Genomic DNA, 13382 nt, shown 5'->3' with positions numbered 1-13382 from the left:
AATCAATTCCTTTCGCTACTTTATTTTCAATTGACAAGATGGCTAAGCCAGAGATCCAAGCTTGACTCATTCTGGACCTGAGATAACTCTTGATTAATTTTAGTTTTGAAAAACTCCTCTCACATGCTGTCTAGCAATGTAAACTGAACTTTAGAATAACTTCGTAATTTGAATTAAGGCTGAAAGCAAACAGGAAATTGCCCTAAAAATGGCAATTTATACATATATTTGTATTTACCTTTTAGGCTGTGTACCTGTTTCAGCAATTCACATAAGCCTATAGTAAAAATAACATTTATAGAAATAGCAGGAGTTATACAAACGGGTCTTACTCAAAAATGACAGAAAGCACTTTGCAACTACTCACTTAAAACCTAGGATCGCATCCTCTGCAAGGAGATAGAGCAGTTTCAAGCCTATCACTCTTCCTAAGCGCAGGGCCGACCTTGCTCCCAGGCGCTTGAATGCATGGCAGAAAATAAGCATATCGTCCACCTCTACTCTCTCCAAATCAATCCTGAGTTTTTGTTTTCTCTTCAGAATGTGGTGGATAGTTGCCTGGAGAATCTGCTGGAGGAGAGAGAGAAAATTCTGGTAAAAAAAGCTGCGGTGAAAAGGGAAAGCGAAGACTTGCTCGTAAGTGACCTGGACACTGGGAAGGGAAGAAGGACGTAAACCATCACCCTCATATTGAGAAACTTCATGTAAAATGCAGAGAAACAAAAGCCAAGAGGCAGACCAAGTCCTCAGAACACCTGTCCTTTTGGAAAGGCCTCATATCTCCTAAAATTTGTTAGCCGGGAGTAAGGCACACCGAACGCAATGTGACTTTCTTCTGAGTGCACTGGCTATGAATTAGTTTCCGGGCTCAATTCAAAGTGCTGGTTTTAACCTATAAAGTGCCTCGGCAACATCCAAAGGCCCCGATCTACTAGGCGCTGGGGTGGATTGCAGAGTCAGGCCCAGACTGCCACCAGGCCCAGCAAAAAAGCAGCTCCGGCTCACCCAACCCTGCCCATTGCCATCCCACCACCGCATTTACCTGGCATGGGGGTTCTGGGTTGTGGGCTCTATAGGTCAAAACGGGAGCCTCAGCAATTGCCCCCTCCTGCCAGGAAAAAACCAGGACGACTCCAAGAAAACGCACATGGCAAAAAGGAGTTCCAGGCCCTGGTGGGCACTGCCTTACACACTTGGGATTGGCCAAGCAAATAGCTAGCCAATCAGGATTTTCTTTCTTCACTTTTCACTTCCCTCTGTGGCCCCCTAGTCTCTTGTTGTGGCCCCCCATTTATGCATTTTTTACCTGTGGCCCCCTTAGAATACCATGGGGGGGCCGGTTGGGGGACACTGCTTTACACCACCAGCCCTTTCTGGGTCAAATTACTTGTTACAATCCTTGGCATTTTACCCCCAATGCTTCCCACCAAGTCTAGAAGTCTCAGAGTCAGCATCTTCCTGACTTCTCATCTTTAATAATAATAATAATAATAATAATAGTTATTTATACCCCACCCTCCCCTGCCAAAGCCAGGCTCAGGGCGGCTAACGCTAGTAAAATTACAGTAAAAACATAATGGGGGGGGCAATTTAAATACAGGTTAAAATGCAATTTAAAATGCAGCCTCATTTTAAAAGTAGCCCATAGATTAAAACCATAAGGGGAGGGAAACATAAGGGCCAGACTGAGTCCAAACCAAAGGCCAGGCAGAACAGCTCTGTCTTTTTTTTTTAATTGATTTTAATTCGTTTTGCTACATCAAACATTAAAACAAAAGAAACATACATAACACATACACACAAAAAAGAAATACATAAAAAAGAGAAATAATAATAACGAAAACAAAAGAAAAAACATCTCCTAACATAAGATACCAACAAATTAACTTATATTTACTAAATAACACACGACACTGATTGACTTCCCTTCATCTCGGTTTCAGAATATATTATATGATTTTTTATCTGCAGTTTCTTTTCCTCAAAAAACTCTTTACATCACAAGTGTTATTTCACACCTACTGTGATTTTTAGATTTTTTACCTCTGTTTCCATGTATGTCATAAATTTATTCCATTCTTTGTTAAACTTTATATCTTTTTGATTTCTTATTTTCTGTGTCATTTTTGCCAATTCTAAATAATCAAATAGTTTGGATTGCCACTCGTTTATAGTTGGGATTTTTGATGTCTTCCAATTCTGCTCTATTAGAGTTCTGGCAGCAGGGCCCTAGTCTCTTGTGACAGAGCGTTCCACCAAGTCGGGGCCAGTACTGAAAAGGCCCTGGCCCTAGTTGAGACCAATCTAACCACCTTGCGACTTGGGACCTCCAAAATGTTGTCATTTGTGGACCTTAAGGTCCTCCGCGGGACATACCAGGAGAGGCGTTCCCGTAGGCTTTGAGAAGCCAGAGTTGCCCTTCCTGTGGAATTCTCTCAACACCCCTCTATTCTGCGAAGATTGGACACAAATAGAGATGCTGAATTCATTTCCTCTTCTTTTTATTCTGCTTATTGCAGAAATTAACAGAAACGGAGAGGCAAAAGGCAGCCAGTGAGTTCAGGCAACTGCGCCAGTTTCTCAAAAAGCAAGAGAAGCGCCTGCTGAATCAGATGGAAAAGGTGGAGAAGGAGATTGCAGCAAAAAGGGATCAGCTCATGGACCAGCTCTCTGAGGAACTCTCCTCTCTTCAAAGGATCATCCAGGAGATGGAGGAGAAACGACAGCAGCCAGGAAGTGAACTCCTCCGGGTAAGGCTGTGGCAGAAGCAGCTGAATGTGTGTTTGTAAGGGAATTATTATCATTTTGGGAAGTATTTAAAGATTTGATGTTTCCTTATTTTTATATATATATATATATATATACATATATATATATATATATATATATATATATATATATATATATTCTGTTGGAATATGCCCAGAGCTGGTTGCCAGGGCTGTTCTATAGAGGAGCAGGGTGAGCCTCGAGTTCCCTTCAACTATACAATTCTACGATTCTATGGGAGCTTCTTTCCATTGTTTTCCAAATGTGGGTTTTCTCTCTTATGTTGCATGAAAAACTGGGAAGTTTCCCTGCAGATTTTAAAAAGTGGGAGCAGCTTTGTTCTATTCATTTGCATCTAATAGTTCACCTTTCACTGCGTCGAAATGGAGCCATTTTGTCTGTTGACAATAATCTCGTGAATATCTCCTCCATGGGAAACCCACAGCCCCAAAGGGCCAGAGCGAATCCTATCCTGGGTCTATCTTGTGGCAGGCACTGATTTCCCTTCTTCTCTCCCTCTTTTTCTCTCTAGGATGTGAGAAGCACCTTGCAGAGGTAAGTGGGTCCTTCTCATTTACAGTAGCTTCTCCTCATGAGGCTGGGAAGGGTCCAGGAGCCCAGTACATAAAACCTGCCCCTCCAGGCTCCAAGGGAGAGACAGTGGGACTCCCCACACCTGCAGCATTTCGCAGGTAACAACAGGAGTCCTCCTTTGAACCCCTCAGGTCCAACCTGTTTTTCTGCTCCTTTGTTCTCTTTCTCAGAAAATGACAAAGAATAGAAAGCATCTTTTAAGTTGTTGTTGTTGTTGTTGTTGTTGTTGTTGTTTAGTCGTTTAGTCGTGTCCGACTCTTCGTGACCCCATGGACCAGAGAACGCCAGGCACCTCTGTCCTCCACTACCTCCCGCAGTTTGGTCAAACTCATGCTGGTAACCTCGAAAACACTATCCAACCATCTCGTCCTCTGCCGTCCCCTTCTCCTTGTGCCCTCCATCTTTCCCAACATCAGGGTCTTCTCCAGGGAGTCTTCTCTTCTCATGAGGTGGCCAAAGTACTGGAGCCTCAGCTTCACGATCTGTCCTTCCAGTGAGCACTCAGGGTTGATTTCCTTCAGTATGGAGAGGTTTGATCTTCTTGCAGTCCATGGGACTCTCAAGAGTCTCCTCCAGCACCATAATTCAAAAGCATCAATTCTTCGGCGATCAGCCTTCTTTATGGTCCAGCTCTCACTTCCATACATCACTACTGGGAAAACCATAGCTTTAACTATACGAACCTTTGTTGGCAAGGTGATGTCTCTACTTCTCAAGATGCTGTCTAGGCCTGTCATTGCCCTTCTCCCAAGAAGCAGGCGTCTTTTAATTTCGTGGCTGCTGTCACCATCTGCAGTGATCATTGAGCCCAAGAAAGTAAAATCTCTCACTGCCTCCATTTCTTCTCCTTCTATTTGCCAGGAGGTGATGGGACCAGTGGCCATGATCTTCGTTTTTTTGATGTTGAGCTTCAGACCATATTTTGCGCTCTCCTCTTTCACCCTCATTAAAAGGTTCTTTAATTCCTCCTCACTTTCTGCCATCAAGGTTGTGTCATCTGCATATCTGAGGTTGTTGATATTTCTTCCGGCAATCTTAATTCCGGCTAGGGATTCATCCAGCCCAGCCTTTCGCATGATGAATTCTGCATATAAGTTAAATAAGCAGGGAGACAAAATACAGCCTTGTCGTACTCCTTTCCCAATTTTGAACCAATCAGTTGTTCCATATCCAGTTCTAACTGTAGCTTCTTGTCCCACATAGAGATTTCTCAGGAGACAGATGAGGTGATCTGGCACTCCCATTTCTTTAAGAACTTGCCATAGTTTGCCGTGGTCGACACAGTCAAAGGCTTTTGCATAGTCAATGAAGCAGAAGAAGATGTCTTTCTGGAACTCTCTAGCTTTCTCCATAATCCAGCGCATGTTTGCAATTTGGTCTCTGGTTCCTCTGCCTCTTCTAAATCCAGCTTGCACTTCTGGGAGTTCTCGGTCCACATACTGCTTGAGCCTTCCTTGTAGAATTTTAAGCATAACCTTGCTAGCGTGTGAAATGAGTGCAATTGTGCGGTAGTTGGAGCATTCTTTGGCACTGCCCTTCTTTGGGATTGGGATGTAGACTGATCTTCTCCAATCTTCTGGCCACTGCTGAGTTTTCCAAACTTGCTGGCATATTGAGTGTAGCACCTTAACAGCATCATCTTTTAAAATTTTAAATAGTTCAGCTGGAATACCATCACTTCCACTGGCCTTGTTATTTGCAGTGCTTTCTAAGGCCCATTTGACTTCACTTTCCAGGATGTCTGGCTCAAGGTCAGCAACCACACTACCTGGGGTATACGAGACATCCATTTCTTTCTGGTATAATTCCTCTGTGTATTCTTGCCACCTCTTCTTGATGTCTTCTGCTTCTGTTAGGTCCTTTCCACTTTTGTCCTTTATTATGGAAATCTTTGTACGAAATGTTCCTTTCATATCTCCAATTTTCTTGAACAGATCTCTGGTTCTTCCCATTCTATTGCTTTCCTCTATTTCTTTGCATTGCTCGTTTAAGAAGGTCTTCTTGTCTCTCCTTGCTATTCTTTGGAAATCTGCATTCAATTTCCTGTATCTTTCACCATCTCCCTCACATTTTGCTTGCCTTCTCTCCCCCGCTATTTGTAAGGCCTCATTGGACAGCCACTTTGCTTTCTTGCATTTCCTTTTCATTGGGATGGTTTTCGTTGCTGCCTCCTGTATAATGTTACGAGCCTCCATCCATAGTTCTTCAGGCATTCTGTCCACCAAATCTAAATCCTTAAACCTGTTCCTCACTTCCACTGTGTATTCATAAGGGATTTGACTTAGATTGTATCTTACCGGCCCAGTGGTTTTTCCTACTTTCTTCAGTTTAAGCTTGAATTTTGCTATAAGAAGCTGATGATCTGAGCCACAGTCAGCTCCAGGTCTTGTTTCTGCTGACTGTATAGAGCTTCTCCATCTTTGGCTGCAGAGAATATAGTCAATCTGATTACGATGCTGCCCATCTGGTGATGTCCATGTGTAGAGTCGTCTCTTGTGTTGTTGGAAAAGCGTGTTTGTGATGACCAGCTTGTTCTCTTGACAGAACTCTATTAGCCTTTGCCCTGCTTCGTTTTGATCTCCAAGGCCAAACTTGCCAGTTGTTCCTTTTATCTCTTGACTCCCTACTTTAGCATTCCAATCCCCTATAATGAGAAGAACATCCTTCTTTGGTGTCCCTTCTATAAGGTCTTGTAAGTCTTCATAGAATTGGTCAATTTCAGTTTCTTCAGCACAAGTAGTTGGTGCATAAACTTGGATTACTGTGATGTTAAAAGGTCTGCCTTGGATTCGTATCGAGATCATTCTATCATTTTTGAGATTGCATCCCAGTACAGCTTTCGCCACTCTTTTGTTGACTATGAGGGCCACTCCATTTCTTTTACGGGTTTCTTGCCCACAGTAGTAGATATGATGGTCATCCGAACTGAATTCACCCATTCCCGTCCATTTTAGTTCACTGATGCCCAGGATGTCAATATTTATTCTTGCCATCTCATTTTTGACCACCTCCAACTTACCCAGGTTCATGGTTCTTACATTCCAGGTTCCTATGCAATATTTTTCTTTACAGCATTGGACTTTCCTTTCGCTTCCAGGCATATCCGCAACTGAGCGTCCTTTCGGCTTTGGCCCAGCCGCTTCATCAGCTCTGGATCTACTTGTACTTGCCCTCCGCTCTTCCCCAGTAGCATGTTGGACGCCTTCCGACCTGAGGGGCTCATCTTCCAGCATCATATCTTTTATATGCCTGTTGTCTTTGTCCATGGAGTTTTCTTGGCAGGGATACTGGAGTGGCTTGCCGGTTCCTCCTCCAGGTGGATCACGTTTGGTCAAAACTCTCCACTATGACCTGTTCATCTTGGGTGCCCTGCTCGGCATAGTTCATAGCTTCTCTGAGTTCTTCAAGCCCCTTCGCCACGGCAAGGCAGTGATCCATGAAGGGGTCCATCTTTTAAGAGCCAGGCAAAATCCTTTCAGTTTTTTCTAGACTTGTAAACTTCTTCTTAGATACCCTTACATATACTTTTAAGATGGTGGGAGTTGTCTTCTGTAGCCCACTCTGCTGTATCTTGAAGTGCTTTTTTGAGTTACATTTGATTCCATTTGTTGAATTTTAACAAATGGTTAGAGCAGCCCAAAGGCATAATCAAGGCAAAAATGAACTGAGCAATCGGTTGAAAAGAGGGCAAGAATGGCCCAGTGCCGTGTAATGGGTGATGGAATGAAATATGCAGTGTGCTGTCAATACACTCAGATAATTTATGCCCTTTTAGGGTTGCCATGTTTCAAAAAATTAAAAACTGGATGCAGAAGTTGTTGGGGTTTTGTGGGGCAAAGTTGTTGAGTTATGTCTGGGAAATTTCGGACATATGGCAACCCTGTTATAGGCAATGCAGCAAAGCTGGAAACAGAGAAACTCTGAGCGTAATGGTATCACTTGACGTTTCTTTTTACTGGCATAGATGTAAGTGGGGAGACTTAGAGACCGTGTTCTGGCCCCCAGGTGTCTGGCTTTGGCGTCCATAATCTCCTCCATCCCTCTGGGCCTCAATCCCTCTGTGCTTGCCCCTGCCTCTTGGCTTTCTAGAGGTTCCTTCCTCCTCTCAATTCCTTTGCATTCCTTGGAGTTGGGTGGTTTAAAATTGTTTTTCTCCACCAGATATGAGAAAAGAGAGAGACTAGGGAATCCAGTGGATCTCCCTCCAGAGCTGAAGAAAAGGATCTCGCAATTCTGTGCTACAAATCCCCTTCTGCAAGGTGACATGAAGCAGTTCAAAGGTAATGAATAATGGCGGTGAGGATTTTATGCTAGGTATTGTATAAGTCTGAAAATGAGCATGCCGGACTCTTCATTATATTTTGTTCTTGCCAAATAGTCAGTGGTAGCACCAGCAGAGATTCCTTTTTTACAGCCTAGTCATCATTCTCTCCTCCTCAACTACCTATTGCCCCATTTATATTGCCATTCTCGTCCTCAGAGGCTGGAGTGGTAACCGCTGCAAATGCACCAGGGTATATTGTATTGTAAAGTCCTGAGTTTTTGTTCCAACATGTTTCTGTTCATAACTATATGGAATCTCCTTTGCATATTGTTGCTAATCTGCACAATCAGGAGTGGTCCTTTGGGAGATTCTCAGTTTGCTTGGGCTTCACAACAAGCACCTGTTACCCTACAGAAGCATCTCCTCCTCCTCAGACTCACACCCGCACCTGCTCTATCTATCATCTATCTATCATCTGTCTATCATCTATCTATCTATCTATCTATCTATCTATCTATCTATCTATCTATCATCTATCTATCTATCTATCTCTATCTATCTATCTATCATCTATCTATCTATCTATCTATCTATCTCTATCTATCTATCTATCTATCTATCTATCTATCTATCTATCTCTATCTATCTATCTATCTATCTATCATCTATCTATCATCTATCTATCTATCTATCATCTATCTATCTATCTATCTATCTATCTATCTCTATCTATCTATCTATCTATCTATCTATCTATCTATCTATCTATCTATCATCTATCTCTATCTATCTATCTATCTATCTATCTATCTATCTATCTATCTATCATCTATCTATCTAATCTATCTATCTATCTATCATCTATCTATCTATATCTATCTATCTATCTATCTATCTATCTATCTATCTATCTATCAATCATTTTTATACCACTCCATTATTCGATCTCAGGGCAAATCACAGAATGAAAAAATCTAGTGCTGCAACCATCTTGGTCTCACAAGAGATTCCACATTTCACTGGAGAAGGGGAACATTCCAAACAGCCTGTACCTAAATGTTGGTTTGAAAGAATCCCAAACCCCCAAAATGCTTTTATCCACTTTCGAACAAGAACCAAAACCACAATGTGGACTACATTAAGGCCATAAAAATAGGACACAGTGCAAGCAGTGCTGAAGTTGACGTCTATATTTAACTGAGTTCTCCGCCTTCTGTGATTGAGATCCAAATAGACCATATAGAAATTTGAGTACAGAAGTGTTACTGCTTGCAAAAAAAGGAAGAGAAACCATAAGCTTTCCAAACTGACCTCATTTGGCAAACCTGCTTATCTGACCAGTCAACAGAGCTGTGTCGTGTGCTCTGAGAGGGCAACGTCCCATATATGATCCTACCAGCCTTTGATGCAAAAACCATCTCTAGAGTCCCAGGGCAATGCTACTGGAAATTAAAATTCAGTGAGGCAGGACTTCATACCCTCCAACATTTCTCCGATGAAAATAGGGATGTCCTAAGGAAAAGCATGACAATCAGAAGCCGGGACAGCTTCTGTAAATCCGGGACTGTCCCTGGAAACTAGGGACACTTGGAAGATCTGGGACTTCCTTTTGCTTGAGAGCCTTGCCAATTCTGCCTCTGCAAATTTAGTTTCTTGTTATGTTAAACAATTGCAGCTTTAATAACCCCCACCATCGAAACCACCAGTGTACTTGGGGCAGATGTGAAGCTGTGGCCAGCTCCCCTTTGTCTTCCTGCCTAAGACTGGTATTGCAGAGCTTATGCACCACTGTTGATCCTACTTTGAACTATGAGGTTCATAGACAATCTTTTCTAGTATGATTTATTATTTCTGTGTTTTACATTTTTAATTATTTTAATCTGTTCCCCATATGAACTACCCTGATATATTCTGGTAAAGGGCAGTATATATACATTATTATTATTATTGTTGTTGCTGCTGCTGCTGCTGTTGTTGTTGTTATTCACACCCTGGCCAGCACTTTCTTGATCTCCTGCCCTCAGGCAGAAGATATAGAAACATGATTAGTCACACCAACAGGGTAAAGAACAGCTTCTATCTGTGGGCTGTTAGGCTGCTGAATGAAAAGATAACAACAGGCCAACTGACTTTCGGGTTTGGTGGGTGTGCGTCAGTAAAGGAGGGGAATTAAGACTAAGAGAGCTGAGTGGGGGGTTGCTCATGTAATCTCACTGTATACAAGTTGCACAAGTGACAATAAAGTATTTCAATTTCAATTTTTTTAATTAGTTTTTTTTTAAAAAATATATTTGTTCAACTTAATTTCTTTAACTTTAAATAAACAATATGCAGTATGTTGTGAAGTCATATTATTGTGACAAGATTTACCAAAGGTCCAATACTGTAGTGCTTAAACTTTCTATCTTCTTCCCTCTTCAGACACTGTATTCCTCAGACTGGCTCAGAAAGGTAAATTTCCAATGGAAGACCAAATTCACAGGGGGGGATGGGAAATGTTGTTTTATTGAGTTTAAACAGCCTGTCCCCCAGACTTTGGAACTATCAGTAGCTTAACTTGAGTGAATTGCACTATGATGTAGCAGCCATCATGGCATCCAATTCCTGGATCCACTCTCACAAAAAAGGAAAGTAAACATGTTCTGGGTCATTTGAGATACCTGGATTGACAGGAGGGGTACAGCATAAATAATGTTATTATTTTGTTTCTTTATTACATTTATCAATTTCTTTATACAGAGAAAATGTCTCAAAATGACTTGAGCAGATAAAATACACAACGTAAAAGCCATTTAAAGTCAGAAAAATGTAAGGCAATGAACAGAATATACAAAATGTTCATCCAGCAACATATGTTGAATAAGGGGGGTGGGGAGCCTAATTTTAAAAGACAGCAAAAAGGGCATTTATCATCTGGAGGAAGGAGAGGAGGATCCCAATCCTGAATGCAATGCAAGGAAGTCCTATTTCATGAGAGAGGGAACCTGGTTCTTGGGTTTTGTCTTGCCTTGGTGTCTCCTCTCTTTCCACGGATTCTGCCTCTTTTCCTTACGCCTCATCTCTCTCCCCAACAGCAAATGTCGCTCTGGATCCAGCCACAGCTTATCCTCGGCTTGTCCTGTCTGAGGACTGCAAAAGCGTGAGATGGCGAGACGAGTATCAACACCTGCCCAACAATTCCGAGAGGTTCTACAGCGATCCTGCTGTGCTGGGACGTGAGGGCTTCACCAAAGGCAGCCATTACTGGGAAGTCATTGTGGGAAGTGAGGAGATGTGGGCTGTTGGGGTTGCCAGGAAGTCAGTGAGGAGAAAGGGCTGCTTAGCCTTAAGTCCTGAAGGAGGGGTCTGGGCTGTGGGGAAGAGGGGAGGTTGGTACAGTGCCTTCAACCCCCCTGACAACCCTCCCCTGTCCCTGAGCAACAAGCCCAAGAGGATCCGAGTGACTCTGAACTACGATGGGAGGGAAGTGTCTTTCTTCGATGCTGACACAGGAGCCCATCTCTACACCTTCCTAGGAGCTTCATTCTCTGGAGAGATGCTCCTCCCTTTCTTTTGGCTGTCAGGAAACAAAACCCAACTCAGGATGGCTTAAGCCTTAAGGGGACCAAATCTACCTCACGGGCCCAGGAGGCGTTTCTCTCCAGAGCAAAATGATTGCTCTGAAAGGGAACGTTTATTTGCAAAGAGCTCTGTTGACATCTTCGTAGAGGTCCATGGAGAGGATTCATTCCAGCCACAATCAGCAGAAATATGAAAAAAGTGGGCTTTGCTTTTCCCATCCCACCCGCAGTGTTCTCCCTGCAGCTTTGTTCCAAAAGAGACAGCAACACTTTCAGCAGTTCCAAACAATTTATTTCAGCGTCACTGATGTCCAATCCTGGTTTCATTTTTTATTTTTCCACCTCTCCCTCTGCACTAGACCTCCACCAGCTGTTGGCATGCGTTTTTGTATTGCTGAAGTGGATTACTAGAGAGCAATCCCTCCACCCACATCGGCAGGGAAACCTCACTGAGTTGCATCCAAGGATAACCATGCTTGGACTTAGACCCACTGAAAGTCGTGCACGTGGGTAACTTAGCTCCACTGATTTTGGTGAGCTTATTCTGAATAAAACAACCCATTGCTTTATAGACTTCAGATCTCCAGAGGAGTAAATAAAGGGGTTTAATGTCAGGGACCAGCTTCCAACCCCTGCTGCAAATGAAGCCTGCCCCTAGCTATAGTTGCTCCAAGGTAATTCAGTGGGGCCTCTTCTCAGTTCATTGTCTTCTGGATCAGTGCCTTAATCCTTTGAAAGAAAGAAAGAAAGAAAGAAAGAAAGAAAGAAAGAAAGAAAGAAAGAAATGTTTTATTTATACCCCGCCCTCCCCGGCCAAGACTGGGCTCAGGGTGGCTAACAACCAATAATTAAAAAAAAGTTGATGATTAAAATACAATTTTAAAAACAAGATTAAAATACATTAAAACATTAGGGTGCAGCCTCTTCACAGGAGGGGAAAGGAAAAAGAGAGGGGGATGGAATCAAACTGATTCTAAGCCAAAGGCCCGGTGGAACAACTCTATCTTACAGGCCCTGCGGAAAGAAATCAGATCCCGCAGGGCCCTGGTCTCATGAGACAGAGCGTTCCACCAGGCCGGAGCCAGTGTTGAGAAGGCCCTGCCTCTGGTTGAGGCTAATCTAACTTCCTTAGGACCTGGGACCTCTAGGGTGTTGCTATTTATGGACCTTAAGGTCCTCCGTGGGACATACCAGGAGAGTATTGTAGATTCTGTATATCACAGAATAGCCATTGAGGTGTCCTCAGATGTTGTTGTCCAGTTCCCATCAGCTTCAGCCAGCAGGGATGACAGTCAAGGATGATGGAAGCTGTAATCTGGACCCCCCACCTGGACTCTGCTGCCCTATATCCTTCCCATTGAAACAACTGTGAAAATAAATTTTGGACGCTATAGATTATCCTGGTCTGATGCATGCAATGTCTTTTGTTTTGCAGCTGTGTGATTTGTGCTCATATTGTATTGTGGCCATTGGCTATAAACAATAAAATTTATAGATAGATTGAACTGCGAAAATAAGTAATAAAATAGTAAAACATTTTTTTGGTCTTCGCTCCCAAATGGTGTGTGTGTTTTTTGTTATATTGTGCTTTTGGTTATATTGGGGGTGGGGTGGGGGGTGGAGAAGTATGAAGGCCAAAAACGCTCCCCTCCTCTGCTAAATGGATGCAGGAGACCAGAGGCAGCGAATGAAAAAGCAGGGAAAGAGAAACCCTCCAAGTGTCACTATTTTCCAGGGATGTCCCTGATTTAGAGAAGCCGTCCTGGTTTCTGATTTGATCCCAGAAGGGAGAGTCCACCACTCCTTGTGTTGCAGAGTCCACTGCCTCTTGAGGCAAAACAGAAAATGGTGATCACCTGCTACTGCTGCTGAAGTTATCACCCACTGAAGCTGCTGCTGGAGGAGGTGAAAAAAGGAGGCTAGAGAGCAGCAGGGGAGGAGACAGGAAAGCAGCATCCCTGGGACTTGGATCTGCGGCCCCCCCTTACTGTCTGCCCCCTTAGGCAACCGCCTCACTGGGCCCTGCTACTAGCTGGTTGCAGTATTTTTATTTCAAAAAGAATCTCTTGCACAGAAGAGCTGTCCTTAGAAATAAATGCTCAGTTGCTTTCTCCCAGCCCTCCTGGCTCTTTCCGCTTCTGTCCTGCTCTTAGCCTCCGTTTCTCAGCCTTTCTGCACACCCAGAGTTTTGCCCC

The 13382-nt window shown here is 43.2% G+C and overlaps 1 protein-coding gene across 1 annotated transcript in view; it reads left to right on the top strand.

Moving 5' to 3' along the window:
- LOC310837711 (tripartite motif-containing protein 10-like) overlaps positions 1 to 12728 on the top strand; it is a 45448-nt gene extending 32720 nt beyond the window's left edge. The window contains exons 4-9 of the mRNA XM_083724722.1: positions 541 to 636; positions 2520 to 2750; positions 3302 to 3324; positions 7525 to 7643; positions 10049 to 10078; positions 10702 to 12728. Of these exons, the coding sequence (XP_083580848.1) occupies positions 541 to 636; positions 2520 to 2750; positions 3302 to 3324; positions 7525 to 7643; positions 10049 to 10078; positions 10702 to 11219 (1017 nt within the window). The 3' untranslated portion in view covers positions 11220 to 12728. The remainder of the gene's footprint in view (positions 1 to 540; positions 637 to 2519; positions 2751 to 3301; positions 3325 to 7524; positions 7644 to 10048; positions 10079 to 10701) is intronic.
- Positions 12729 to 13382: the final 654 nt, after the last annotated feature.

The sequence above is a fragment of the Podarcis gaigeae genome (genome assembly GCF_964106915.1).
Source record: "Podarcis gaigeae genome assembly, chromosome: 2".
NCBI lineage: Eukaryota > Metazoa > Chordata > Lepidosauria > Squamata > Lacertidae > Podarcis > Podarcis gaigeae.
This window is presented reverse-complemented; position numbering and strand designations above follow the sequence as displayed.